The 24,810-nt window shown below is 41.2% G+C and overlaps 1 protein-coding gene across 8 annotated transcripts in view; it reads left to right on the top strand.

Moving 5' to 3' along the window:
- CTNNA3 (catenin alpha 3) overlaps nucleotides 1-24,810 on the top strand; it is a 421,074-nt gene that overhangs the window by 333,820 nt on the left and 62,444 nt on the right. For all 8 annotated transcript variants that reach the window (XM_038140205.1, XM_038140208.1, XM_038140206.1 and 5 more), the window contains one exon: nucleotides 4,343-4,494. In XM_038140205.1, the coding sequence (XP_037996133.1) occupies nucleotides 4,343-4,494 (152 nt within the window). The remainder of the gene's footprint in view (nucleotides 1-4,342; nucleotides 4,495-24,810) is intronic.

The following is a 24,810-nucleotide window of genomic DNA, read 5'->3' as shown; positions in this document are numbered from 1 at the left end:
TGCATTAGGTGGATTTGTAAGAGTCACAAGTGTTTGGAGTTTCAAAACCTGCTTGTGTTATTCAGCTTAGCCTTTTGCAGTAAGTGCATAGTACTCTTTTTTTGCAGTTATTCCATTATTATTTCAATGTATTATGGAACACCTCTAATGAAGCTATCTCCGTCAGTCACTGAAACAATCTGTTCCATTCTGAATTGTATGTTGGGTGCTGTGACTCGGGCTGTTGCCAGCAGATGCCTTTTATTTCATATGGTGTCCCTTAGCCAGCATTGTTGCCTCAGCTTAGATGGGTTTTATTTTTTAATTCTTTATATACCGTTCTGGATTGCAGTGACATTAAGAGTAGACATAATACTCTAGCAGTAAAATTGGCTTACTGGAATAGGCAGTGTTCTTACCATCTGAAATTCTTAGACACCTTTCAAGAAGAAATTTACAAATGCTTATTTTTTAATCACAGGAAGTGCAAGCTATTATTTCATCTCAAAGAGTGTAATTGAATAAAGAAGTACTGAATAAAGGCTGTGTTGCTATTAACTAGATTTCTTACCATTCTCTAGTATTGCATTTAACAGGCGGCTGTGTTTTTAATCTTTACAACCAAACTTTTCTTTTGCAACTGGAAAGCTGCTTAAATCCTCTGTAAGCAACCTGTATATACCCATCACACTGACTTTAAGGCTAGGAGATCAGGTTGTGGGGGAATAGTGAGGTACTTGAGGTACACACCTCTTGTGTCAAGTCACTTCTGATGCTGCCACCACCTGTGCCTTGGCATAGGTCTGGGTTGCACACACCTCTTCTAGCTTGCCTGCCTGCACATCTGCTTTATTTCAGTGCTCTGCTATCATGCTAGTTTCTCATCCAGTAGCTTTTTAGGCCTTACTTGGCTGTACTTCAGGTGGGTTTTTGCAAGTTTTCCTCCTCTTAGGGTCCTAATTCATGACTAGTAACTTACCCTGATTTTCTTACCTTCAGAAGGAAAACCATTTTTTCACTCCAGCTTGCCCAAATTTGTTTTTTTAATGGCCTTTTTTTTATGACTTTTGTTTGGGCACAGAAGATGTTTGCAGGTGGCTGAATCCCCAGGAGAGTAGTCTCCTGTGTTGAAAGGCCACTGGAGTTAAGGCAGAGCTGTGGCAGGGTTGCAGTGTGTGTAGCTGGGCTCTGAAGCTGTGCCACAGAGAGCTTCAGTCACTGCCTGTGCTCTCACTTCCATTTCAAAGCTGCCTTTGAAGGAGTAGTTCTTCAGTCTTTGCTCCAGTGGGAGCTCTCCAGCTTTTCCCCACTCTGCTGGCACCACTGGGTGAGTTGCTCAGAGTCTTTGTACGTGCAGATAAACACTGAAGGGAAACTTTGGTTATTTACAACAAATTCTTTTTCTTGAGATAAATTGTGGGTTTGCTAGTTTCTTCCCTTTTTTCATTGAGCGAAGAACTGTAAAGATTTTGAATTAAAAAAAAGAAGTCAGTTCTAGGAGGTGGTGACTGTTTGTGTCTGGTCAGTTGTGTTTGTTGTGTTGAGACACTCTTCAGGTGAGTGTTGGACACGTGTGGACAGTTTGGCTTTGCAGCCTGTTGGTTTTTCACTGTAAGCTGCTTTGATGGTGGCTGAAGTGGTGGTAATCACTTAACACAGCTGAATTAAAAGGTACAAGCACAGTTTCTCCTGCTCTCACCTGTTGGCAGTGGCCTTCTGCAAAGCTGAGAATCTGTTTTCCTGATTGTTTTATTGTTATAAATAACAGGCACAGAGGTGCTAATTGGAATAAAGGAGTTATTGAAGTTTAGTTTTCTGTGTGAAGAGCTGGGCCCTGACAGCTATTAAACTACAAACTGGGTTCATTAGTTGGTTTTGACTGAAGATTACAAAATTAAGCAAAAACATTAGAGGACTAAGAAGACATACCTACAAGGAAATATGAAAAGTATTATTTAAAAAAATACAGAGGAATAAGGAAACTCTTGATGAATTTTAAAGCAAATTAGGTTAATTTCAAGAAAGTATTTTTGATAGTGTGAAATCTTTAATTACTTTAGGGACTTTGAACATTATGCTTATGAACATATTGGTATTTTCCAAACATCCTCCTTTCTGCACCTTCCCCCTCAGGGAAAGCAGAATTACAGATGCTCATATTGAAGTTTGCTTTTAATTTTTGTTGCAGGAGAAACATAATGGAACACAAAGAAAACAGAAATAAAATGTACAAATAAAACAAATCTCCATAAAAATTTAGTACTTCTCAGTTGTCTAACACTTGATATTTTTAATTTTACTTGTTTGATTTTGCTTTTGAAAGACTGAAAAAATGAGTAATTTCTTCCTGTTCTCAGTTACGTCCACTTCTCTACTATATTTAGGCTGCATAGAAAAATAAAGTCAAGTACAGAAAATATGCACATTATTGGTGTAATTCAGTCCTCTTAATGCACTATTTCAGAGGGTTGCCTGACTATTTGAGGTCTATGGCGTCTCTTGGATGTCAGTTATCCATGGGTAAGAGTTCATATATGCACCAAAATGCTCTTTTTTTTTTTTAGTCATTGGTTGGGAGCTCAAAACTGAAATGAATCCCAGTAGTCTTGGATTTGAGGGAGTTATCCGATCACTTACAGGGAAAATGAGCAGGAAATAAGGCCTGTTTGATAGCCCAAGTGTATTTTCACACTTCATTAGCAGATTGGTGTGTACGTGTTTTAGAACTGCAGTGTAGTCTTGTGTTTTGTCTGTGTGAAAGTGCTGTTGCTGCAAAGCCCCATCTGAAATGCTGCTAGAGGAGGGCCCTGAGGTAGTGGTTCTGTACTCAAGTGCAGCCTGGCTTGCTCCACTTGGAATTATTTTGATAGTCTAGAGGCCAACATCTTTGTTTAACTAGAAAGAAAAACATTATGAAATGATGAAAAGTTCTCACTTAGTGGTGGTTCTTTGATTATTTTTTTTAAGCAATAAATAGGCGCTTGTTCTCCTTAATTATTTTATGTGGTTGCAAATGAAAAATGTAACTTGTATTTTTTCTGTACTATTATAAATCTTTCCTCTGACCTTTTTGAAGGTGTGACAATTCCAGTGGTATTTTGAAGAGGCACTGATTTTAAATACCCTGTTTTTCAAATTAAGTGGCCACTACTTGTTGGCTCACAGACAGTGAAGTTACTGTAATGAGAATGAATTTAACTATCTCCAAGGGCTATGTGGGTCTCCTCATCAAAGTTAGGGAGGAAAGCATTATTGGGGCACCTTTCCTACTTAATACTAAAGTATTAAGTTTCCAGGCTTTCTAATTCAGTAATCTGGTTGTCTTCATCTGAAGTTTTGTCTGCCTACAGATTTATTATATACTTCAAGATTTGCCTGAAATGTTCCACATTGGTTGTATTAGTGGTAGTGCTTTCATGTGTTGGGGATTTGTGAATTGCACAGTGTGGAATTGGTGGAGTGGAGGATGGAACACAAACAATATTAGTGTTTGAAACCAACACAGTGCCAGAGAGAGAGCTTTAGTACCATGAGGTTTGTTATTCATATTGAATATTACACAAGTTGAGTTATATCCTTTTGCATTTGTTTCTTCTATGTCCTCAGACTCCAAGTGACAGGAAATGAGTTTGGTCTGGGTTTGTTTGAGGTCCTTCTGTGTGTGTGACAGATTTTCCATCTGCTTTCCTTCCGTATTCTGTGCCCGCTTTCCTTTGGTTCAGGTTGCTGTGAAGGGTCAAGGGAGATACAGTGCTGCCAGGTCACTATGCAGAATAAGGCCCTGTGGCACCAGAAGAAAATCCCCAGGCCTTCTGGGTAAAGCACAGGTTAAAATCAAACTGACTCGAAATGCAGAGTTTGTTTGATTCAATCAAACAAGATAAATTACCCTGGCAAATTCGGTTACAGTTGTGGGACTTTGTCAATTGAAGAATAAGCATCAGTCTTCTGCTGGTTACATCTCCATTCAGACTGAAGGCAGATTGGTAAATAGTGGAAGTCTGTTCAGCAGTGAAAGTGTCTGGCCAACTTTAAGCCAGGTTGTTAATCCTGATTCTTTGGGTAAAATTGCTATTGAAATCACCAACAACTTTTTACAACTGCTTCCCCAGCTCCCCTTTTAAAACTTCTTTCTTCTTTGTAGTACTGTACAACCACCCACAGCTTATATGCTCACCATGGGTATTTTTATAACTGTGATAAAAACTACAAATGTATTTTCACTTAAAAGTAATTGCACTATTACTGTAATGCTTTTTAGAAAATAAAGTTTTTATCAATGTCAGGCATCTTGCCAAAAAGAAAAAAAACCTGCATGTTCTTTTATGCTCATTGAATTTTGGTTTGATTTTTTTTTTTATAGTGATTCCAGAGTTTATTAGTCAAGTAAATATTGCATTGGAGAGCTTAAGCAAGAACACAGTGCATCTGTTTGATGACAACCAGTTTGTTGACATTTCCAAGAAGGTGTATGATACAATTCACAACATCAGGTGCTCCGTCATGATGATTCGGGTAAGTTTGGAATTTGTTCTTTCCATACGGATGTCTGAGATGGGTTAGGATGTCAGGGCATTTTTGGGAGCGTTCAGAACTGTGTGTATGATAAATGCCCCCAAGCTCATACCCAGGTTGAACTGGCCTGGGAAGCTTGGGTTACAGTGAAATGTGTAATTGTAACTCCAGAAGTCTAGAACTGCATTGAGTACCAATCAGAATGTTGCACAAAAATGTCTTTACCTCTTTAAAAATACGTAGTTATGTTTGGTTGGAAAAGATCTTCATTCACTTCATTAATTACAAACTTGCAGCTAAAGAACCAAATCTTGTAGTTCTTCAGCTTTAACCTATGGAATGTAGGAGAGAGAATATTTCCATGTGATTCTGATATTCCCATATCAAGTTTTTTCAGCCTTACACCAGAAGACTCAACCTGATTTCTTTGCCTTACACAATTACAATTACTGCACTTACACTTGCTTTTTCCTGAAGTTCAGAAACTGAATCAGAACAGCTTATTTCTAAAATTCAAGCCAGAATTTTGTCAGATGCAATATTTCCACCAAGTATCTTCATAAAGAATGATAAACAACTGAGCTGCCATGTCTGTATGTCCAGCAATTTCATTTTAAAATAAGATTAAATATTAATAACAATATAGGTAGATTTTTCAAAGGAAGCTTGTCTTCTGCACTGACTTTGCAGTTGAGAACATGGTAAGAAACAGATTCCTTTTCTTGTGAGCACAAACCCATCACAGCCCAGCCTGACCCGCAGGCCTAGGGAGATGGGTATGCTGCTCTACTTCATTTTGGTGAGACCCCCTCCTGCAGAGCTCCTCCAGCTCTGGGGTCCCAGCCAGGAAGGACAGGGAATGTTGGAGTGGGTCCAGAGGAGGCACAGAAGTGATCAGAGGGATGGAGCACCTCTCCCATGAGGAACAGCTGAGCCTGTTGGGGTTGGAGACATCTCTGTGGAGGCTGAACTGCAGCCCTTGGATCCTTACAGGGGCTTATAAATAAGATGAGAACAGAGCTGTTTGTAGTGCCTGTTGTGATAGGGCAAGGGGTAATGATTTTGAACAAAAGAGGAGAGATTTAGCTAGATAAAAGGAAGACATTTATTGCAATGTGAGTGCCAGTGAAATACTGGCACAGGTTGCCCAGCAAGGTGGTAGAGGCCTCATCCCTGGAAGCATTCCAGGCCAGGCTGCAGGGGGCTCTGAGCAAACTGACCTGCTCATTGCAGGGGATGTTGGACTTAGGTGGCCTTTAAAGGTCCCTTCCAACCAAAACCATTCTAATGTGTAGAACATTAATCTTAATGTACTGTAGTGTGTAAGGTAAAGTAGGAACTCAAATGTGCAAAATGATTACAATGTCTCATCCTAATTGCAGTTGTCAGTTAGGAAGCTGTTTGTATACTGAAGAGAGACCCTGAAACATCCAGCATGTGTCCCATAGCAGTAAGAGTTTGTGAGCCGGATGTAGGTCCGAACCAAACAAACCAGATTGTGGGTGATGTTCGGTTAGGTCTTCAGATCAGCTCCTGTGTCAGTGAGCACAGGCTAAGAAATTTTCATTAGGGCATCTCATTTTTTTCTAGATAAGCTTCATTTAATGCCTGTGTTGCTCATCCCTCCCTTAGTGACTCAGGGGCTCTCGGGTCTTTTAAGATTACAAAGTTGCTTCTGTTTTCAGTGAGATAAGAGTCTTCTTTATGTCCAGTTGTCTTAGGCTTGAGCTCCATGATCATGACTGTGTATTTCTTTCTGGAGTTTTGCATTTCTGGGGAATTGGGAAATGCACTGAGGAGTATAACACAGCTTCAGTCAGTTTCTGTGAAGAGGCAGACTCAGCTCTGCAGGAAACTGTATTTCCTTAGAGTGCTCTGTTGGGGTGTATGTATGTGGACAGTCACTCAGAAAGGTAATCTGAGGGGAAAAGCCTCAGATGTGAAGAGGTTGTAACAGGCCCAAGGCCCAGGAAGTGCCCAGTGTGCAGTACATGGGCTGTGCACCCATAAAATTGAGAGTCATTGCCCAGCACCTGAGTGGACAGTAGTCACAGAATAGGTTCTCTCAGTGCCATCTTCTACTGCTGCTTTGCAAGTCCTGACAAGAGCTCAGGAGAGTTAAAAAAAAATTCTTAGGATGTGAGCTTTCTCCATAATGAATACCATTTTTCAGCCACAGCCATGGGAAGGTTTTTTTGAGGTTTGGTGAAATGTTAGTCAGCTACTCCAGCATCCCTTAGAGATAGTGATTGCCAGCACAGAAAGTGCTGAGAAAAGCCTGGCATTCATTTTCTGAGTCAGGATGTGTTTGCATTCCTAGTTAGATACATTCCAGACAATGCCAGTTCCCTGGAAGAAGCTTTAGTGGATCTGGGGGTTACTCAGATGTGCACTGTTGGTGTAGCAGCCAAGTGAGGAAATGAAATGTTCTGTGGCCAGCGTGCTGCTGGTGCCAGAGACTGGCACCTCACTGCTTACAGGGGATTGGTTGCAAGGCTGAATCAGGGCAAGAACTCATTGATAAAAAATAATTGGGAAATGTAAATGGACAAGGCCACTCATTCACAAGAGGCAGTTTTTCAACATGGCAGTAAAAGCAGAAATTCTCCAGATCAGTTTCTCTGGAAGCATTTCAAACATGTAATTACACAGAAAGAATGTTTTTAAAAATAGAGTTCTTAAATGTAAAATGCTGCTGAATACTATTGTTAATGCAGATTACCAGCTATGCATTTCAATGTCCAAGCTTAACCAAAGATATGTAAAATATTCATTGCAGTCCTGCAAGGTATGAGGTAACACTAGAGAGCAGCTACATAGTGGCAGGTGTGTTGTACTCCTGAGCTGTAATAGAAATGCCTCTGGAGCATCACGGTGCTGCTCCCCTCAAGATGCTTTTCATTGTTCACTTGCAAGGACTGCTTGATGCAGTGGCAGCTGTCGATGTGAAATAACTAGAGAGTTGATCCAGGGCATATCCACAGTTCTCAGTCATTTTTTGACTCTAAGGATCCCATTTTTGTTGTGTTTTAGAGATTTTTGTGGGCTTGATCTTGCACAGGAGCATTTGTACATTATCTGGATAACATTTTAATCAGGATATTGATGTCACAGAAATAGATTAGATTAACTAGTACAACTAAAGGCAATTCTTCCATGTGAAATATGTAGAAAAGTCAAAGGAAACAGGTTAGTGGTTTTCAAGACAATACACATTAAATGCTGCAGAATGTTAAGATTAATGGTGGAAGTTTTTTAAAAACTTCTGTATGAAAGTGGTTTTAGTTGAGAAATATGAGACAGCTGGATTGAAATAACAGCTACCCCATTAAGGTGTAAACTAGTGGAAAGGAATGACTTCAAAAGAATAATAACTGCTGGTAACTAGAGCACTAACAGTTATCCTAACAATTACACCAAGAATAGTGGAAACAAAGTCACCAAGTCAAAAGTTTCACAGAATTCTTTGTTCTTTTTGGAGGATAAGCAAGCGAGCAGCTGTTCAGGTTTTACAGAAACAAAGAAAAGGGCAAAGGGTTCATATACTCTATTAAAGATGCTTTTACTATACTTATGTTCATGGAAGCAGTGACTGAGGAACCAGACTTCTCTAATTTTGTGAGAAGTGGAGAGTGTATATTGAAGTTGCTGTTCTTAGCACATTAAAGCATTTATTAAAAATCCTTTTTGCTGAATGGCTATTCTCTGTACTGTTTCTCTCAGAATTCTGGCATGGAGACCATAGGTTCCCTCAAGAGTTTATGGTGTTAGGCTTCTTGAGTTTGTTTTGCACGTTTTATTCAACTAGATCCTCCCTGCACCTCAATCAATTACTAATATTCCTGTTTCTTTAGCCAACAGTCTTTTACTGTGTGTTTTAATTTCCTTTAGAAAGTCAAACTCAGTTTAGGTACATATTCAAGAGTCTACAGCATAAATGCTTTTTCATATGTTTTGACTTTCTCAGAATACCCTTGGATGGGTTCCCTTTTTAACTACTTTTATTGGTTGCAAATCTGGCATGGTTTTTCATTCTGTTTTAAAGAAATGTAAGAATTCATCCTCAACAGAGCTTGAGTTCTTCAGTACACTCGATTTCTCTCAGTAAGAGACATCACAGCAGAATTCATTATCTTACATCCAGCAGAGTTACAGGAAGTTTTAGAACATGGACCTCTGGGACAGGAAGGTAGCAAGTGGTGAAAACCTTTCAGCCAGTTAGTGAGTGTCTAGTTTAAATTCTACCATGGCTTAATGAAGAGAGCATTTTAAGCAGACGCTGGTCTGAGAGGCCTGCTTGCACAACCCTGCACGCGTGCCTGCTAGCAGAGACGTGCTAACAGAGATGTGCTGCCCTTGGACAGACAATATGGACACACTTGCCGAGATGTGCCCAAGGAAAAGGGATGTGAAGCAGGATGTTCTGAGGATAGGAAAAGAAGATATGGGGCAAGATGTTCTACTGATACTTTTGCCAAAATATGCTACGTGACTAAAGCTGTTTTAGCTTTTTGCTTTGTATCTAATCAAATATATTCCCACGTTGCTGAACCCTGCATTACCATATAAATGTACCCTCAGATTTGCAATGAACTGAGCACTGATCATTACCTCCATGAGAACTGATCTTTGACTCTGGGGGCTCCTGTCTCTCCCTCTCTCTCTCATTACCCCCCTCTCCCATTACTTCTCTCATTAGCTTTTACTAATGACAGAGTTATCCTACACCTGCAGGGTTTTCTGCCTGTTTTTACTTCTGTAGTCCAAGTGAATTAGATCCTGTCCAGTGTAGGCTATAACAGGCATGAATTGAACCTCAGAAAGTTAAAGAAAAAAGTTAAAGATAACAAAGCTAAACAGAGAGACATATGAGAAAAACAGGCATTTACTGCAGTCCTATTGTTTGTTTTTCCCAAAGGGCTTTGAGACCTCATGGAACAGACAGACAAGGAACTGTTCTCACAGCCATGTTAAACTTCGTTGTTGGTCTGAAATATAGAAATGATGCTAATACATTACAAACTCATATTGAGAGTTTTGATAAAACCCTTTTTCTTCATCTTTTTCTATCCTTCACCAACTGCACAAGAGGCAGAACCTTTGCAGCAGTAGTTAGCCACTTGGTCCTGTACCTCTCAGCACTTTCTGATTGTTTCTGACCTAAGCAGAACAAGACCTTTTCTTGTTCAGCTCCTTGTCAGCTTCAGTCCTGCCACCCAAGGATATAGTGTGACTGCAAAAGAACGTGTTCATGTGATATCTTTCAAAAAGAGTGCAGAACAAATGCCTGTTGTCTGTTAGGGACAGTGGTACACCTCCTCCTTTTTCAGGTTGTTGTCCTGAGTCCCATAAATGGAGAATGTCAGTTTGTGCTGTAGAACCCAAATAAGAGGTGAGTTAAAAGTGTTTAGTGCCGCGATCAGCTGCGCATACCTGCAAGTAAAACCTTCTGACAGCTGCTTGGCCCTACCATGTTATTTGGTTTATAACATCTCAACACACAATCACCAACCTTGAAGTACCATTATGGGAAAACTTAAAGCGCTATCCCTCATAGGTTAAATTTCATATCTTAATTCACCTACATACATATTTTCTAAAAATGTCTATGCTCTTTGCAGTATACCTGGGAAGCCTTATCATAATGTACAAATACTTGTTATAATTTGTATCAGTATTAGCATCATAGAGTCAGTCATTATTATTATGACTCTGCCTTGCAGGTATCTCAACAAAATGCTCTGTACTGAACAGTTTTGGGACACACTCAGCATACATTTAAATTTAACATGCAGACATTTTCAAAAATGCTAATCTCCATTTAGTACCAGGGGAGTTCGTCTTCCTAAATAAATAAAGCAAATCCCTCTTTTCTGGCAAACACCTATACGTATCAATTTGCTTCTATTTCATGTTCATGTACGATGTAAGAAACTCTCAAAGGTCTCAGTTTCATTAGTTTAGGGCCTTTAATATCTTCAGCAAATCAGATGACTTCTGGTTCTCCGTGTGATAGTGTTGCTGACTTTGTTGCTTTACAGAATAAAAAGCTACTCAGTAGTGTATGTGTTAAAAATACCCATCTCTTGTTTTTTCCTTGAAAGTTGCATCCGCTTGTCTTAACATGTGGGCAGGATGTTACCCTAAGAAATAGCTTTAGTTTGGAGTTGCCCCAATTGCCATAACAAGCACCTGTTCTTAAAAGCTGAGGTGTTCCCACAAGGGAAAAAAATTTGTTAGTAAAAAACCAGGTAGTATATTGATTTTAAAAACAGATAGTGTATTCACATCTCAGGTAGAGGGGAGGGAGACGGAAGAGGAAAAAAAGCACATGCTGTAGCCTTCCCTTCTCAGACACAGGAGTGGAAGTCAGAGCACAGATAAAATACTATTTCACTCAGGGATGGATGCCCCCCCCTCCTCCCCCTTCTTCAGGTTCCTTTTGCTTAAACAAAGTAGGAGTAGAGTACATCCACAAGGTAGTTGGGAAATGGTGGATATTTTTTTTTTGTTAACAAAAGACAAGAGAAAGTACCTGCTTTTGTATGCTTCTGCATTTCTGCACTTCAACAGGTCTTAACTTTTTGGTTCTTTTTACATCTTTCTGACTGCTGCCCCATTCCCGTGCTCCAGGCATTTGCTCAGGCTTTACAGGGAGCTTGCTGATTTTAGCTTCTGGGCTCTTTTTTACATACCAAAAGAACAGTGACTAGAAAAATAAGTGCCCCCTTTATCTTCCTATGTGCAATTCCAAAATGGTCCTTTCGCATCCACGTGTTCTGTTATTTCTGTATAGAGAAATCATCCAGTGGTAGAGGAATGCCCAAAGCAGCTTCCCTCTTTCTGAGGAACAGTATGTAGAACTCCTGTGCTGTTTTATGGATGTGCTGGAGGAGCAGACTCCCTCTAAATGCAGCTATATTAAGCTTGTGAGAAAGCACTTGATGTTGTCAGGCCAGTCTTGTGTACAGGTGTGGTGGGAAGGATTTTTTCCTCTCCAAAGCAGCAGCTCACACCCACCCCCCTGGTGACTCTGCAGAGGAGTAAAAGGGAGTGGGTATGTGGAGTAGTGCCAGGAACTCACTGCTTGGGCAGTGCCATGTTCAAACCTGTCGTTTCTGTATCTTAACACATACTAGTTTTTTTTTTCCCATTGCTTAAAATTCTTTTAATACTACTTGGTTGTTTTTCATTTTTATCAAAATATTATGGTTAATGGAGGCTTCTTTTTAAGGCAGAAATACTGCAGTATCTTTTGAACCCCATCTTACTTTTCACTGTCAAATATTTCACTTATCTCACTCTCTTATTAGTGAGGGGAAGGAGGAGAGAAGTGTGCACAAAGGGCTCACTCAGGGAAAGGACCTCAGGAGATCAGCTGGTCCAACCTGCTGTTGAAAGCAGAGTGTTATCCAGGGCCCCTTTCAAGACATGTCTGACTTCACTGTTTGCTTTTTAATTTTATCTGTTAGAATTACAACAGTAATGGAGAATTCATGGGTCAAATAAAGCAATAGTGTGTTAAACTTATGTATAAAAGGAAGCTGCTTGCTACACTTCATGCTGCTGCTAGTCTGTAATACTTTCTCTGTTGTTGGCTGTGTTTATGCCTCATTGTTTACATTCAGCACAGGAATGTATGACCCATCTTTTCCAGTTAAAAATGGAATTTTCTTTAGCCTGGCTTAGGTTTCCAGTTTAGGTGTCAGCTAATGGAAAGGATGTTGTGTTGTGTTTTGTTTAAGAAAAGAAAGAAAAAAAATAAAAACACTATGGGTACATACAGACAAAAATAAGAAATTATTTCACAAATGCTGATACAGATTTAGTGGTGGTGGTGTCCACTGCATACTGCATCCATTGTAAGATCCATGTGGAGTTATCTGTCCTGGCAAATCTGGGTTGTCTTCTGCCCAGACTACACAGCTGTAGGCATCATGCAGGGCTGGGAAACAAGAGCTCCTCAGCAGCAAATTGCTTCATGGCTTTCCATGGAAATCTCCTAGTGCCGGGATTACTGGGTCACACACAGGAGTCAGTATGCTTGTGGATGGCATAAACAGTTTTGACTTACATACTACTTTAAATGTCAGTTCTTCCCAGCCTAGGGAGTAAATTACATTAAAAGTGTCATGCATGATTATGCTTTTAATTGTTTTCAGAATTACCCTTCTCATTTAGAAAGACAGAACCTTCCAGAATTATTTGATAGCTTTGGTTTAGTGGCTTATTGGAAATTTAAGCACATAACAGTATTTTTTCTGGAACATTAAAATCTTTGCTGAGGGTTTTTTTTCTTAGAGCAAGAAAAAGTGATGTGTATTCCTTCCTTGCCATTTGGTGCTTACTATCTAATATAAATTATATTCCCAGAGAAATGGAATGAATATTATGCTGTTAAAATGGAAGGACTGAATTACTGGAACCAAAACTGGGAAGCACAGTAAAAGTGTTACAAATCATAGATACTCTATTAAAATATGCCTCCTGCCACATGGCTCACTGGAGTAGGAGCAAGGCAAGCCTGGGAATGGAGACTGCAGCTCTCAGAGCACAAAGAGCTCAGGCTGTAGCTGTGGTGCTGCAGTCAGCACTGCCAGCGCTGGTGCAGTTCTGCCTCAGAGATCTTCCTTGCTCAGGCTAGGCCTGGCTGTGTTTCCCTTCACTTCTGGCCACAGTGAGGTGTAAGGTCCTTTATTGTAATGGCTTTATTGAAATTTCTCTGTTGCCATTATCACTGTAGAACCTTTTATCTGGTAGGATGGATCTTTTCAGTGTGGCACAGAAAAGCAGTGAGGTACATCACAAATGTGTTCAGAATGGCACTGGACTTCAAAACCTAATGAGAATGGTATGTGTTAGGCTGTGATCTGAGTTCTGCTGGCACAAGAGTAGGGTAGCAGTGCTGGGGTCTGTGTCATTCTGTGCTTTGATGTTGGTGTAGCAGTGTCTGATCTGGTCCTCTTGTCGTGCATGTTCTTGCTGATAAAGCTGTGTGATAGTGGACAAGGTTTGGGATTAATTAGTTCTTTATTGCTTCCCTGAGTTATTTCGGTTTCTGTTCTTAGAATTCCTTAGTATTCCATGAGCATATTTGAGCTCAGGTTCTGCTTTTAATGACAGCTTCCTTCCATTTTTTAAAATTACCATTGCTTGCCAACTTGAATCACACCAGGTTGTTTCCTTGAAAGTGTGTTCAGGGTTGGAATGCAGTTGATGAAGGGAGGTGGAAATAAGGAGACATAGTGATAACAGGGAAACTGACTCACTAAAAAAGAAAAAGAATTGGAAAAAAATTCTTTGGAGAATTGGGGAAAAAAAAAATCTTCCACTGAGCCTGACAAGTTGAAGATGGTATCTGTGAGTCCTTTTTATCTGAAAAGATTCCGTAGAGGTTTACAAAACTGATGCTGCCTAATTTCCTGAGAAACCCTGGCACTTACAGCCTGTTCCTAAAATAGAGGCAGAGGAGTCCCTTCATTATATTATCAACAAAATCAGTGTGTATGAGTACTGAAGGGAAGTGTGTTGCAGCAGAGGAGTGCTGTGCATCCTCTAGCACATGGATTGGGTTGAAATTGCTGTTTTACTGCACCATTTCTCCAGTGTAGCCTAGCTAACAGCAACAGTGCCTCCAAGGTAATTGCTGTAACAGGTACTTCAATTATTAGGAAAGTGGAGCAGTAATAGTAATTCAAAATTAGTTTGTTAGTCTGGGTGCCTTGTGATCCTGGTCTTCATGAAGTAGTCTGCAGAGAATTACAGAAAATAGAAGAAAACATGATTATTTAGCAAGTTGAACATAATTCTTTTGGAAAGTAGAAACCTTCCTTCTTTCTGAACATGGTCCAGCATGAAATAGCACATGAGAAATGATCATATGGGCCAGTGTGATCGGGCCTTTGAAATCTCCTGCAATCTGCTACAGTGTTAAATCCACCCACAGCAGGAGTCACAATTCCATGTTAGGATACGGCAGAGCATGTCCACGTGAGGGATAAAGAGCTGCTGGAAAGCATCCAGAGCGAGGCCGTGGCAGCCTAGGGGTGCACACAGGTACAGCTGTGTGTCGCTGAGAATGGCTTTGTCACCTTTGACACCTGCTTCAGGCAGCCCCTGCACCCAGAGCAGCTGCGGGGCCCCATGCCAGCAGCCTCGGCCTTTGCCGCAGTGCTCCGGGGTTCCTGTGCTGGATCATGGTCAGCCCACATGGGGGAGTATCCTGTCCTCCTTGCTGGACAGCACTGAAGTTCGCTGCCTGACTGTGTAGTCTTGCAGGGCAGGCACAGGCTTGGCCACAGTAACTGGTGTCAGAGCTCTCTGGGGGGCTGGCATCCATATTTCTTCTGCCTATGTATATTGTATTAATCACAACTCTGCCTGCCTTTTGCCTACTTTATGATCAGTGTGTGGTTTGTGCATGGAGGAATCAGATCAGCAGATGTCAGCTGTATGTTTGTTGCTGATGTCTCCTCAGAATGGGGACTGGACCCTTCTGCCCTAGTGAGAAACCAGTCTGGCATCCCAGCTGAGCAGGACATGCCTGGCTGGGAGCTTGGCTGGCCCTACAGAGAGGCCGTGTCAGATACACTCTGGAATGCTGTGGGTTTGGGAAAGCTGCATTCCAAATGCATAAAGAAACAAGCATGAGACTTAATTAACATTCAGCAAATGAAGAACAGACATGAAGAATTGTTTGATGTTTTAGTGAGGGAATGGTAAATGCAGCAAACAAAGGCAAAGCCATCGAAGTACCTGGGTTATGTGCTTGAAGTGATGCAAGGTCACACCAGTGCCCTGGATGCGTGGGAGTGTGGAGCTCAGTCTGGCTGCTCAGAGGGCAACCAATAAAACATCTGCTTGTCACCTTGGTAAGTGGAGCCAGAAGCAGAACTTACCCAGATTTTAAGCACAGCAACGTTACTGGAATTAATTTACCAATGCTGGGGTTTGCAGCTAATCACTTATTGCTGAAATGGAGCCAGTCCCCAAGACAGATGAAGCCTGAAATTGTGTATGCCTAAACCTAGGCTTTTCTTGGTGGTTCCATTCCATTAATACAGCCTTAAACCTTGCATCTTCCAGCTTCCTCCACCTCGGACTGGGCTGCTTGATTTGCTCATGCAGTTTATAGGAAACTCACAGGTCAGAAATCAGGGGACTTACCCTGGTTGTCCCTTTACTGTGGAAAGGAAGTTATGTTTTCCTGAATGAAAAGATCATCCTGTCTGATAGGGTTGCTGCTGTATTGCTCGTCTTGTTTCCATGTTTGGGTTATTAAATAGCATATTAAATTGCACCATACATTTATAGAACATACTGAATTTATAACTCATAGGACTATTTTCTCCCTCTAAAATGCTCACATTTCTCACCTGGTAGAGTAAAATCAAGATGAAATTTTAGGTTGTGTTTAGTTCAAAAGTAAAAAGCTTCTTTTTCTCCGGATATTTTTCTTCCAGAAGGCTCAGCAGCAAGTACTGCCTGCAGCCTGGCTCTTTAGAGATGGCGTGGTTCAGTCCTACTCAGCCAGTGGGATTGCCAGATAGCTCAGGGCTTTGGCAGGCAGCCTCTACCTGGCAGGGTTTGGGTTTAGGCTGTGATACATTTCCGCTCCTTTTTTGTTTATTCTTGGGTATGTTGATGAGCTCTGAGATTTATCTACTGCCTGGGGAGGAAAAAAGGTTGAGCAGTATTAATTGCTAAAAACTACCATGCTCCACAAAGAGAAGGCAAGAGGAACGATTGAAATTCCTGTCAGGGACCATTCAGCAACCCACACAAATAGCTTACCACAAAGATGTAGCATAGCATTCTTGGTGAACTTGTGGTGCTGCATCACAGGCATAGCTATGCATTGCCCTGCCTTACACAGTGGTGTTTCGTTTTATGCTCTTAATTTCTTTTCCTTCCCCTCTTTTTTTCATTTCTTTTCTATTTTCTCTCCTTTTACCTTACAGTTTGTCTTGTGTTGTTTATGTGCAGATTCTCTTCTACCTCATGCTAAGGTAGTGTAAGAATTGTCTTTTGTAAAGCCTGAAAACTGACTTCCCCACAGGGTGCCAGTCTTTTTGGAAAAGGGTAACTAGTGCATAAGTTCTGATTTTTATCTGACCTAAGATAAATGCAGCAATCAAATACGTACTCCAAAGATACTGATCTAACTCTATCAATACTTTCTCCTGTGCAGCTCAGGATTAACTTCAAATAATTCCCAGTGTTCATTTGTCTGACCTGTTCATAGAAATACCCACAGCTGGCAACTGGAGGGTGCCTTCAAGCAGTCATTCCCAGTCCATTCTCTTTAGAAAGTTCATCCTTAAATCCACTCCATACATTTCCTTAGGGCATCTTAAAGCACTTCATGTCTATCAAGGATGGATGATCTCCTCCTGCTTGTTTCCTGTACACTTAAAGTTTGGGTTTATTTTGGTTTTTTTCATGTCATGCTGATGCTTCTTGGATCCTGCCCTCTAGTGTGTCCTTCCTTTGGGAAGTGCAGTGGTCCAGCATTTGATACAGTACCTGCAGTGGAGGCTCAGGTCTCAGTTGAAGGAAGGGCATATTTCATAAGGTTTGCTGTCTTTGTGCCTGCAGATACTTACAAAAGTCTGGTTGCCCTTGTTTTCAGGAATGAGATGCTGCTGCATCCTCTTTAGCCTGTACTCCCCTGTAATTCTTAGTGCTTTTCTAGCAAGTATGTATCATGTTTCTCTCTTTGCATTAAAAAAAAAAAAAGTACCTGTATTCTGTTCTGTTGTTGTACATTTTTTAAAGTCTATTGCCATGGTGTTAAAAATATTTCTATCAGTGCCAGTTACTGATTAAATTTAGGCTGCTTATGGTTAATTTGTGTTTAGATTTATTAGTTCTTGCTGTTCATTTACTGTTCAAGTCAGATAATACTGTCGATGTCTGAAAGACTAATTTCAGCCCATGGAACTAAGGAAGGTTTTACTGAGTTACAGTTGGTTGCAGTAATTCAGCTTTGTAAGTACCATAGTTAAAATGAGAGACGTGGGGGTTTATGTCCCAAAATGAGTAGTGAGAAACCTCCAAAATTCCCTAGTTGTTTAAGCAAGTGCACTCTGATTTATTGCAACTACAATGACCAGAGCATCAGAAATTGTGACCTATGAAAAAACCACCAGATGTGTTAGTCCTAATTAGCCCAGGGAACAGAGAACCAAAGTGGGGAGCAGAGAAGATGAGATAGCTGTTTTCACTCATGTAAAATGTTGTTGCACAGGACTGGACAAAATCTGTGCTACATATTCATAATGGATAGAAACAGAATAAACTCTGACTACAAGGGGAAGATTCAGTTTGGACATGAAGAAAACCAAATTTCATACATAGTATTTTGGTCAATTTTCATATATATTAAGGCTCTTGTGTTTGACTTTGTGCCAGTTTTATCTCTGTCAGTCTATTAGCAGATGACAGAGTTGTGTTGAGTCTCTCGTGTTTCACTGGCTAGAAGAGGCTGTCAAAGCTGCATATTGTGAAAAATGTGCAAAGTACTGATCTGAATGACTTTCCCATTCAATGTCTTAGAGGGGAAGATTCTCTGCTGCCTTTCACAGAACTTGTTCACAAAACCTTCCCAAATAGAAGAATTAATTTCACATACAAACAGGAATTTTAGCATCTATAAAAATTCTAAGAAAATCATGTAATAAATAATTTGTTCAGAAGCTAGACCCAAACTAGTGTTCTTTGAGGGGCAGCTGGGGGAGGGGTTATGTGTGTTTAATTCTGCTTTGCTTGGAGAGCCTGCTTGGTAATGAAGGCTCTCAGCCTCCCAAAGCAGAAGGAAATTAGTGATTTGGGACATATGAAGGCTGGTTTGCACAGTGATGGCTTTAATGGGTTCCTTAATTCCATGTCAGCCGGCACTGATCATTCACTTGGACATTACTGGTTACTGAATGGCTGAGGGTGGGTGGATGTGTGCTCTGGGCATCTGAAGCCTCTTGATAATTAAAAGCAGGAATGAAAGTGATGGATACAGGATTCATGGCTAGGGTGGTTTGATTTCCATTGTCTGAGTGTCTGGGAGGAACAGCTTCTAAACCAGAGATTTGTGCTTAACAATTGTCAAGTTCTGGGTGGGGAATGTGTGGGAAGGATGACAGCAGTGGTACCTGTACTTTTAAGAAGCAGACTGTGCATTACAGTGTGCATTTCTCAGTGAGGCATGGGTTTGTGATGGACTGGCTTACTCTCTGTGTCTTTTCTAAAGATGATCTGTTTTACTTGGGCTCAGATAATACAGAGGGTCAGTTGAGATGGAAGAGGCTTGAGCAGATGTTGAGGATGTAGTTAATAATTTAATCTATTCCAGTTTGAGAAATGCACTTATCATTGGCAATCTTTTGCTGAGGAATATATTAACCTATGCCGGGCAATTTTTTTAGTGATGATCATTTAGCATAAGTCATGTAACAGAAACAGATTGATTTGGCATGTTGGAAATCTTTGCTGGGGGTCCACCACTGCTCAGGCTTTATTCATCTGATAAACCTACATTTATTGTGGATTTCTGAATTGTCTTGTCCTTTCTGAGCCCTGAAATGTTTTTAACACAGTCAAAATGAGATATTCACTGCACTTTTTAACCTTTAATGTATTGATGTATTCCAAAAGCAGTTTCTTTCCTGCATTTCATCTTCCTGGAAACAAGGATTTTGTTTTGGCTTTGGGATATACTCTCCTCCACAAAAATTGGAGGCTTCTGGAGAAGAAAGGGAGATTCTGCATGAAGGAAGACTCTATTATGTGGTTTTAAAGTATAATTTCAACACTCTGGTTCTCAGAAGTGGATTTATCTTGCCACACGTCACTCCATCCCAGGATGCTGTGTGTTGCTGCCAAGGAGCACTGTTGGCTCCTGCCCAGTGTTCTTTGTGCCAAGAGCCTAAGGTCCTTTCAGCTGGTCTGCTCCAAACTCAGGCAGCCCCAACTTGTTCTGTTTGTCGTTTCTGCCTTCCTTGGTGCCAGTATTTGCATTTTCCCTCGGTGAGTTTAGAAGGTTGCTGTCAGCCCATTCCTGCAGAGTGCATCAGCCCAGCTGGACGGCAGCCCTGCCGCTGGGCCCAGTGCAGGTCCCTGCCTGGTGTCCCATGGACCCGTGCTGGGCGTGTGCTCCAGCAGCTCCTAGGGCTCTGGCAGGGATGTCCTGCAATCCTGGCCTTCAGACACACACCTGTGATGCTGCTCTTGCTCCCAGCTCAGCTCAGCCCGGGCAGCACTGCCCTCTGAGCCTGACAGCCAAAGGCCAATGGCCCAGCTTGGTTCCAGCTCCTGGGAGATGGTGTGAAGAGCCTTTCTCAGTGACAGTCAGGCCATGATGCTCCAGAGATTGATGGGAGGGTGAGCAGCCTGTACTTGACCAGTTTGTTCCTCTGGCCTTTATTAAATATGGGAACCATTATGAATTTCCACAGAAGCAAAATGCAGAGCCTTTGAGGCTCTGGTTGCCTTTGAGGTTAACCAGGCTGACAGTAAAGATATTTTTGTTTATCTTTAATACATACCGTTGAGAGAGAAAAAGCAAGATCTAATCTCTTCTCATTTTCAAAGGTTGAGGTGACGTTTAGAAATCTGTTTCAAACACAGTTATGAACTGCTCATATATAAAGCCATATATAATTTGTTATATGAAGATTACTAGCAAAAGAACAATGGCTTAATTCGTTTTTCATGGTCCATTTTTAAACAGCTTAACAAGTATTCCCATTATAAATGAAATGTCTTAATTAGCTTCCCACTAGATGGAGCAAATGTATGTCAACCCAGCAGAGGAAACAGGGAATATATTTTAGATAGCTGATGAACAAATCACTTATATTAAAACCTGCCATTCTATCCTTGTTAATTATTAGTTTTCCGAGTTTAAAATGGAAACTTCTAAACCATATGGTGATTTTTCCTACTTAATAAACATAAGCAAAGGCTCTGCTTTGCATGAAGCTCTGTATCAGTTGTCATGGTTCGTGTGGAATCTAGGCTTGGGATACAGCAAGTTGTGTGATTGTAATACCTATGTTTGATCATATTTTGTTCTTAGGGATTTGAAATTCTTCTTTAAAAGTTATACCCAAAAAAGTGCTTCCTTGAAATAAAATAACTGGAAAAAAGTAAAGAAGCTTCCAGGTTCCTAAGTGAGTCCTCAGGGAGCCTGGTGAAGGATTTGCAGCTCTGAAATCTGAGCATCCTTTCTGGTTGTGCAGATGGTTTTATGAAGCTGTCACCTGCTGCACTTTTGGAGACAGGCCCATGGCAGAGCGTGCCGAGGGTCACACGGCAGCAGCCAGCTTCCACGGAGTGCTGTTCTCCTGACACAGCTCTGGGAGCCTGTTGTGATGCACTATATAGGTATTTAGATGTTCTGCACTGGGTGAACTGTTCCCATGGTATCCCTTGGTAAGGTGGTCTGTCCCGTGTAGCCCCTCCCTTCGCCCCTCCCCACTGGTGTCCCCTTGGCTGTGGCCTTCCGTCCCCGCCTCCCATTCCGTGGGTATAAATGTCCCTTGGGTTTGGAACTCTCTCTCTTTATTCACCTGGAAACCCTACGATGTAGATGTCCCCTTCCAGCTAATAAACAGGACATCGGAACCACGTGGAGAAAGAGCGCTTCTCATCCTTTACTTCGTCCATGTAGGATCCGTGCGGGCTTAAATCCTAAGCTAGCCGGGGGGATTTACAGCCCGAACCCACGGGTTCCTTCAGGAGCCCACGGGGCTTGGGGTCACTGCTGACACAGCTCTGGGAGCCCACGGGGCTTGGGGGCACTGCTGACACAGCTCTGGGAGCCCACGGGGCTTGGGGGCACTGCTGACACAGCTCTGGGAGCCCACGGGGCTTGGGGGCACTGCTGACACAGCTCTGGGAGCCCACGGGGCTTGGGGGCACTGCTGACACAGCTCTGGGAGCCCACGGGGCTTGGGGGCACTGCTGACACAGCTCTGGGAGCCCACGGGGCTTGGGGTCACTCCTGATGGGCTGAACCAGGCTAACTGGCCAAAAGCTGCCTGTGTCCCCAACAGCCTAGACTGGCTCCCCAATGGCCCAGACTGGCTGAGTTATATAATTACTACGTATGTAATTAGTTATAGAATTATAATTAGGATTATTTATAACCATGAGGCCTCCGGGCCAGCTGTTAGCCACCACAGTTTCTAAATCTTGCCCTGCTCGTACCTTTGGACCCTTTTGGCTCCAATACCATTACCAGATGGGATTTTCAGGCAGCTGTCAAGTTTCCCCCAAATTTTTAGAGTTAAAGATGTGTTCGGAGCTTTTGTGCAGCATAACTAGGTCAGTATTTCCTGGAGTAAATCTCTCTTTGAATTGCTGTAGGCATTATGTGAGAGTGGCGTACATACAAAGGTACTGTTGGGGAAAGAGGAAGCAATGAAAATAGGGCTGAAATGCATATTCCCCACACAAAAAATGTAGCTTAGGATAGAAAACAGGTGCTAAAACTCTCTGTGCCAATTTACTTAGATGTGCCAACTTCACATATTTTCTTAAAAAGAATTTTCAGAGGGAAGTACTCAGAATTTGCACTTTAAACTTTTCAGTTATGCTCCTCAGCTCAGATCCTCCCTGTCTCCTGGCCAGTTGTTGAGAAGACAGTTATCCTAATGTATGCCCAGTGAGACCTGGAAGCACAGGGATTGGCACATGGAGTCAGGCTATTGATCTGTCTTGCTGTCTCTAATGGTGATTAATTTTAACTTTTTTTGTTCTTAATCTCCTGGAGCAGAATGTTCTAAGATGACTTGTGAAGCAAGCAAACAAAACCTCCAAGCATCCAGTAACAACACAGCAACTTTTGCCCCATACTGTGGGTTCACAGCATTTCTTAGTTTTAAAATGTGTACTCTTTATCCTGTAACATCTTTTCTTATTGAAAATAGATTCATCTTTTTGTGTCAAAGGTGTCTACATATTCTCATAATTAAATTCTTTGTTTTCACCAAAATTTATATTTTCACTGATCTTAACGGGAATTCAACTTTAATATCTAAAAAAGTTTTTGCAGAATTTTCTCTGTTATTAACAAAAAACATTTAATACCTACATTTGAAAATGAAAATGTGTACAGGCTGTGGCAGGATAATGATTTTACTATTGTTTGATGACAAATTCCTTGCCAGTGCTTGGTGACATTACTGCTATCAAGGACAGAATTCTGCTCTCTGGCTTAATTAGCATGTGTTGTTTTTTTGTTAAAAATATCCCAAATAATATGGTATGCTAAAGATACTATTTTAAGGGAGCTGCCAAGAATAGATTTCAAGAATAGGCAGGTGATCATCTTCAGCAGAGGGGATGGTATTTACCATAGTATTGATATGTCACAATATTGACAGATTAAGAATGTAGTATTTTAATTTGACTTTTATGATGTGGGGTTTATTGTTCCCAACACTCAACTGCTTTTAGCGAAAACTTGATATGTACTTTAAATTACTAGATAGCAACAATTATGTAAGCTCTTACTCAGCTACTCAGAAGAGATAAACAATGCTTGTGGTTTCTTGTTCTCTTTCTAATGCATCAAAACTCTTGCTCTGGCAGTGTATCACCTGGCAGAATTAAGTGTGAGATAATGGTCGTGTTGTGACTAATACACCAAAATATCACTCAGTAGCTAAATATTTGCAGAGCGTGATATTTTTGCATTTGTGACACGTGTACTGTGGTTTGTTACACTGAGTGACATGCAGCCTGACAGGGTGAGATGTTCAAAATCTGGGCGTTAGGCAAATGTCCACAGTGAATAGATAATCTCTGTAAACCATTGTGTGCTCACTGAAGGACATAATAGACAAACTCTCATCCTCCTGGAGTGCATGCAAGCATTTCTGCTGCTGCTGTGGGATTTACATAGCACAAATAACTGCATTTGCAGTGGTAAGATAAAGACATCACTTACCAGCTTAGCTCCTGTTAAGGTGTTAGTCGGCTCTGGATTTTAGTATTGATCTGTGAAAAAGAATGACTGATGGGGCTGCTGAAACCAAGATAAGATAAAGCATAAGAGCATATAATGACAGTGTGAAGGTCAGCATTTAATTGAATGTTAGATAAGAGGAGATAGCTTCCTCTCACACCATGATGCCTGTTTGCTCATTTATGAGATTTTTGACCTGGCTCTGCATTACGTTCTAGCAACTGAAACCCTTTATTGGCAGGATTGACGGTTCCATGGGCTGTATTGACCTTTACAAGCAAATAATATAGGATAAAGTTCTTTGGATAATCACTTTTGAGGGGATTTTCATAAAAAAAAAACTTGGTGTTGGAGAAGATGCTGTGAAACTTAGTCAAACAAATTGTTCTACATAGCTTGGATTAAAAACCAGAGAAATTAAAAAGCCCATTTGCAACCAGTTTAGAGAAACTGGCAGAGGTCTAAAGACTAGGGGCAGGACCTTGGTTTTATTAATTATTCTCTTTAAAATCCTCCTAGAAAAGCAAATTAAAAGGTTTGTCATCAGAGACTGGTTTTCATTTCATAGATAAAAAGGTAATTCATATCCTGAAATCACCCGTAATGACTTGCTGTTGTGGCTTGGAGTTGAGTACCAGCAAGGTGTCAAATTCATCAATATTAGACTTTTCCAGAAATATGACTTTGAGTCCTCAGCCTGAGTCTTCAGTAGCAAGCCCACTGAGAATGCAGATTTATTATAATCACTGAAATGTGAGAAGGAGTACATGCTACTTGTGTAGCTTGTCAGCCACAGTAATGGAACTACAGCCTAGAATGGATGTGTAGGAATGTACTTGAACGTGTTTTTGTCAGGATCAGAAAAGGCCTTTCACAAAGGATGGAAGTCTCTTGCAGCCCTTGGCCAGGTGTCCTGCCCACCATTGTTTCTTACTTTTACTGCCAGCTGGTCCATCACCTTGTTTGTAGTGTAGGCTGCTCAGACTTAATCTTGGAATGAATTTCTCCCCTCCTCCAGCACTTCCAGGGGAGACAATTCAAGAGTTCTGCTCCTGTGGCCACTGGAAACCTAATTTTTCTCTGTTCAAATTTGTTTCTAAACTCCATTTACCACTGTGTTACACATGAGTCTGCAGGTTGCTGCTGACTGGAGTCTTGTGCTTCATGTTACCCCTCAGCATTCTTCCTTACGTTTACTGGAAATTCCATGCTTTGCATGTCTCACAGTGAATTTGCCATTTTTGTCCTGCATTCATTGTGTCACTGAGTACAGTACTCAAATCTCTCCCTCTTCTGTCACTTGCAGTTGATAGGATGCCTTTTGGGAGTCTTAAACAATACTCTCAGCT

Source organism: Motacilla alba, chromosome 6, assembly GCF_015832195.1.
Source record: "Motacilla alba alba isolate MOTALB_02 chromosome 6, Motacilla_alba_V1.0_pri, whole genome shotgun sequence".
Taxonomy (NCBI): domain Eukaryota; kingdom Metazoa; phylum Chordata; class Aves; order Passeriformes; family Motacillidae; genus Motacilla; species Motacilla alba.
The sequence above is the reverse complement of the archived record's forward strand: the minus strand, read 5'-3'. Positions and strand labels throughout refer to the sequence as shown.